At 51.7% G+C, this 3,479-nt stretch overlaps 1 protein-coding gene across 1 annotated transcript in view; it reads right to left on the bottom strand.

Moving 5' to 3' along the window:
- Positions 1-1,742, bottom strand: part of LOC119303110 (serine/threonine-protein kinase STY13-like) — a 5,248-nt gene extending 3,506 nt beyond the window's left edge. Inside the window, exon 1 of the mRNA XM_037580199.1 lies at positions 810-1,742. Within this exon, the coding sequence (XP_037436096.1) occupies positions 810-1,116 (307 nt within the window). The 5' untranslated portion in view covers positions 1,117-1,742. The remainder of the gene's footprint in view (positions 1-809) is intronic.
- Between the last annotated feature and the right edge of the window lie 1,737 nt (positions 1,743-3,479).

The raw sequence follows: 3,479 nt of genomic DNA, 5'->3' as shown, positions 1-3,479 counted from the left end.
TACTATCACCTTCAAAACGACAAAACTGGCACCCACCCATATTCCTAGTATACCGACATGTTCCCCCCGTCACCTTCTCCGCCCCCTCCACAATGGCTACTACCTTCACAACGACAAAACTGGTACCCAACCATGGTCCTAGTATACCGACATGCTCCCCATCACCTTCTCCACCTCCTCTACCAATAGCGATAGCAAGGTACTGCCATCAATCTCTCTTCTACCAATTTGTTAACTTATACATTCTATGTCTTAAAACACGTTCAATATAATTTTGAACATTAACTTATGAAACCTTATTTGGACAAGTGTATCACTAGATTTATATCATAGAAACATCCTTGCAATTTCATAACGATCAATTGTGTGCGCAGCCCCAATATTGTTGATAACATGGGAGTATTAAGGGTGTGCTTGGTTTGCAGCCCCAATGTTTCATTTTTTGGCGATGGGCAAGTCAAGATTTGCAATGTCAAAACTTGCCAACGTCTGACAACTTTTACTATGAACTAGTTGCCTCAATAGGCTGGGAAGAGATAGGCAACGTGAAATGGGCAAGTCAATGATATGACCGCAATACAATCATTAGCTAAGATTTGGCCTTGGCTTGGGATTTTTTCCTTTTTGGGTGAGAAGGCTTGTGGATCAGGGGCTGCAAACCAAGCAACACAGATATCTCACCATCCTAAATTGCTTTGAGAGAAGAAAAATCCTATGAAGGAGATGGCAATTAGGTGAAACAGACTACTAGAACAGGCACATGATTACATATGACAGACTATCGAGGGGGGAGCATGTTTGATTTTCACCTGCCACGTCGTTGCCGTCGTAGGTGCCGCGGTAGACGACGCCGAAGGTGCCGCTGGCGACCTGGTTCTGGATGTCGAGCTTGGCGAGGTCGATCTCCCACTCGAGGAGCTCCCCGGGCTGCGCGGGGGACGCGCCCCGCTGCTGATCCAGCCAGACCCTGGAGCGCGTCTTCTCCAGCTGCATGTCGAGGTTGACGAGGTCGAATCCGTCGGCCCGCAGGTACCCCTCGCCGTCGGCCCCCCGCATCTCCACGCCGCCGCTGCTGCCGGCGCCGCTGCTGCTGCCGGTGGCCGTGAGGGAGTTCATCTTCCTACCCGGCCGACGGATCGATCGGCCGACCGATCTCCCCCCTTTCCGCTAGATCGCAGCGAAGAAGAATGCGTCTAGGCCCGGAGCGCGGAGAGGAGGAGGTGGCCCGGATCGGTCCCGTGTCCGCCCATGGGATGGATGGATAGCGGGGGCAGGATTTAAAGCCGGGCGCGTGGCGTGACGCCCGATCGGCTTGGCCCGTAATGGCGATCCTCGGCCGCCTCTGTTTCTATCTATCCACCCACCTCCCGCCGACGGACGCAAGCTCGTCCGCTCTCAGATGGGAACAAACAGCAAAGGAATCAACCGCGCGGGTGGGCGGGGTAAGACGAAAACGACGCCACGGGGACGGGGAGAGGAGAGATCGCAATCGAACAAAAGCGAAACGAGACTTGCGCAGCGCAGATCGAATTAACCGCGGAAAAGGGGAAGAAGAACTAATTGGATTGGATTGGATCGATTAGCGCCTTCTTGGAGCACCGCGGCGAAGAGGGAGGAGAGCTCGGAGGCGCGCCGCCCCCCCGCGCGAGATCTGGCTATTTTTAGGGGGAGGCGCGACGGGGAGCGCGTAAGGGGGGTGGGAGGGGCCGTTAATTCGGGAATGTGATTGTGAGGGATTGGAAATGCGCGACGGATGGACGGGTGACGGCGACGGGGAGGGCTGTTTATTAGTTTACCGGTTCTGTTAGCCAGAATCCAGGAGCGGAGCCGCGACCGTTCCTCGCCTCCTTGGGCCGTTGACTCTGCCTACCCGCCCGCCTGCCCGTTCTGTGCGCTAGTAGGAGTAGTATATTCTGCCGTTGTGCGCTGCGAAGGTGCGTGCGTGCGTGCTCTGTTCTGATTCCCTATGCTCTGCTTCTCTCATGATGGTGACATGTCGTGGTCTCCTCCGCAGAAATGGCAAAGGGAATAGAAAAGTTCGTTAAGCAAACGGTAGACTAATTTGTAGTAGTGATTTTCTGTGGGGGCATGGCGGTCAAAATCTATGAATGAATAGTGCAAACCGGACATGAGATTTTTCCGTTTTTTGGTAGTTTTAACGGACAAATGAAATACTTCCTCCGTCCCATAATATAAAAGCGATTTTAATGTTGATGTTGGCTCTTATAAGAATTGTTCCTTTTTCCGAAGGAAATCGGCAATTACAAGACCCATCTACCTGACAAGCGATGTTAGGGTTTGGCGACTCAGGGGCGACACCCTTGCCGCCATCGCTGCCTGGCCCCGGCCTCGCAGCCGCTCGCAATGTTCCCGTGTGCGTCGCCAAGACGTACTATGGCTCCGTCGCGGCTATGTCCGTCCGTCCGTCGCTCGAGCCCCTTGAATACAGTTTCGTGGAGATGAAGGGAGAGGAGGCGATGGCACTCTCGGTGTTGCATGTGAAGATCGAGCCGGGTGCTTCTGCGGCGAACCCGAAGGCCGGTGGGGGCGATCATGGGGCTCCCCTTGTGGATGCCGCCCGAAGTCGGTTAATGGGGAACCCGTGGAACACGCAGCCGTGACCCCTTGCGTACCTGCTGTCGCTGACGCCAAACAGAGTCCGGGTGCGGGGAAGGCCCTTGTGCCTTACGTTGTTGTACCGGTGAGAGGAGCACTGGACAAAGAGCGCATGGCTGATCTGCAACAGTTAAGGTACTCGGTAGAGATGGCTACCTACTTGTGCAGCCGATACATGGAGATGAACGTTGCTGACTTGTAGCGACCCGACCCGAATGGATCAAGTCTCTGTGCTTATGTGTCATCCCTGGATCAGTATGCTGACACACACAGTACTCGAAGGATTTATAACAGAGGTAAATCACATGTATAAAGTAACGTAAATACTATTACCTCAATCCAAAAATATAGCGGAAGCAACAAGGTTGTGGATTCCCATCAACACCAACGGCAAAGTTGAGTATAGGAAATCGTAACCCTAACGTACCACTTACTCGTCGTCTGAAAAGTCTGCAACATGAAAAGTTGCAGCCCGAAAACGGGTCAGCACATGGAATATGCTGGCAATGTAACACATAGAGAGTAACGAAAGAATAGGCTATACTACATGCATATATGGCTGGTGGAAAGCTCTATGATTTCAGTTTTTGCGAAAAGCCAATTTTTCCCTACTTCAAAGGAATAAAATTTATTTAACTATCATGGTGGTTGTTAAACATTGAGAATGGTTGACAGCATCCTCAATCCCAATTAAAAGTACTCATTAAACCCAAACAAATTATAATAAGTAACGTGTTGAGATCAACAGGATAATCCAAGAACTAGATACTCAAAATGTCCATAACCGGGGACACGGCTAATCATTATTAGTTTGTTACTCTGCAGAGGTTTGCGCACTTTTCCCCACATGACTCGATCGCCTC

This window comes from Triticum dicoccoides, chromosome 5A, assembly GCF_002162155.2.
Source record: "Triticum dicoccoides isolate Atlit2015 ecotype Zavitan chromosome 5A, WEW_v2.0, whole genome shotgun sequence".
In the NCBI taxonomy this organism is placed as follows: domain Eukaryota; kingdom Viridiplantae; phylum Streptophyta; class Magnoliopsida; order Poales; family Poaceae; genus Triticum; species Triticum dicoccoides.
Note: the sequence above shows the minus strand (reverse complement) of the source record. Positions and strands in the feature narration are given on the sequence as shown.